The sequence below is a fragment of the Galeopterus variegatus genome, unplaced genomic scaffold (assembly GCF_000696425.1).
Source record: "Galeopterus variegatus unplaced genomic scaffold, G_variegatus-3.0.2 Scaffold5166, whole genome shotgun sequence".
In the NCBI taxonomy this organism is placed as follows: Eukaryota; Metazoa; Chordata; class Mammalia; order Dermoptera; family Cynocephalidae; genus Galeopterus; species Galeopterus variegatus.
In genome coordinates, this window is record NW_007731277.1 from 150357 (window position 1) to 151282 (window position 926).

Genomic DNA, 926 nt, shown 5'->3' on the forward strand with positions numbered 1-926 from the left:
GATGCATGTTAACATGTTGTTTTATTTGACTTATTTTCTTTCATTAAACTCAATTTTACCTTCAGTGGTAAGTTTTCCCAAATTGAGTTGGTGCTTAAGAAAAGGCTTAACTAGGCAAAAACGTGTGAGTTTTGAGGTCCCTGTGGATTTGCCTGGTATTCTTTTCTACACAGACTGTGTTTCTGGCCTCAATGAAAGTAGTTCATTCTGCTTGTTATAAATGATGTATTTATAAAGGAATGAACACTTTACTTGACCTTTTGCTATAAAACTAAAATGTTAAGAAAGAAAGATGGCAAAAAGGAGGAAAACTAGTTTCTATGACTTTATTTCTTTCAGGTTCTCTCAAGTAGTGCTGCCAGTAGTACTATCACAGCGCTGTCACCTGGAGGAGCACTTATGCAGGGAGGGACACAGCAAGCCATAAACCGTATGTGCTGGGCTGCCTTCTACTCTTATGCCTTTGCTTAAATAAGTTCTAAATAGCAATCTAAGAAGAATGCTAAAATTTTATTAGTTTTTCTTTGGAACTTCTCTGGGATTTTTGTTTTGTAGATTTGTTTTTATGCACTCAGATTCTCAAACATACCTGGATGAGAGCTTAAGTTTCAGAATAGTCTTAATATTAGAAATAGTGGCACATTGCTTATCTCCCTAATATCATATCAAAAGCTTCTTTCTTCTCCTCTACTTCTAAGAGTTAAGAGAAAACCTGAAAATTCCCCCAAAATCTGAAGAGATTTTAAAATTGTGATCTCTCAGCCACAAAATCAGTAACTTATTTCAAATAGCACATTCCTGATTTGGCACTGGCAAAGAGTATGTGTTCACGTTGATTCTCTGAGTGGCCATTTTTCAAAGACCATACATGTGTGAAAGTAGCTTTTATCCTGTGGACCTTTTCTTTTGCAGAGATGGTGCCAAAT

At 35.9% G+C, this 926-nt stretch overlaps 1 protein-coding gene across 1 annotated transcript in view; it reads left to right on the top strand.

The window, feature by feature from the left end:
- Nucleotides 1-926, top strand: part of GTF2H1 (general transcription factor IIH, polypeptide 1, 62kDa) — a 47752-nt gene that overhangs the window by 39908 nt on the left and 6918 nt on the right. The window contains exon 12 of the mRNA XM_008589034.1: nucleotides 340-459. Within this exon, the coding sequence (XP_008587256.1) occupies nucleotides 340-459 (120 nt within the window). The remainder of the gene's footprint in view (nucleotides 1-339; nucleotides 460-926) is intronic.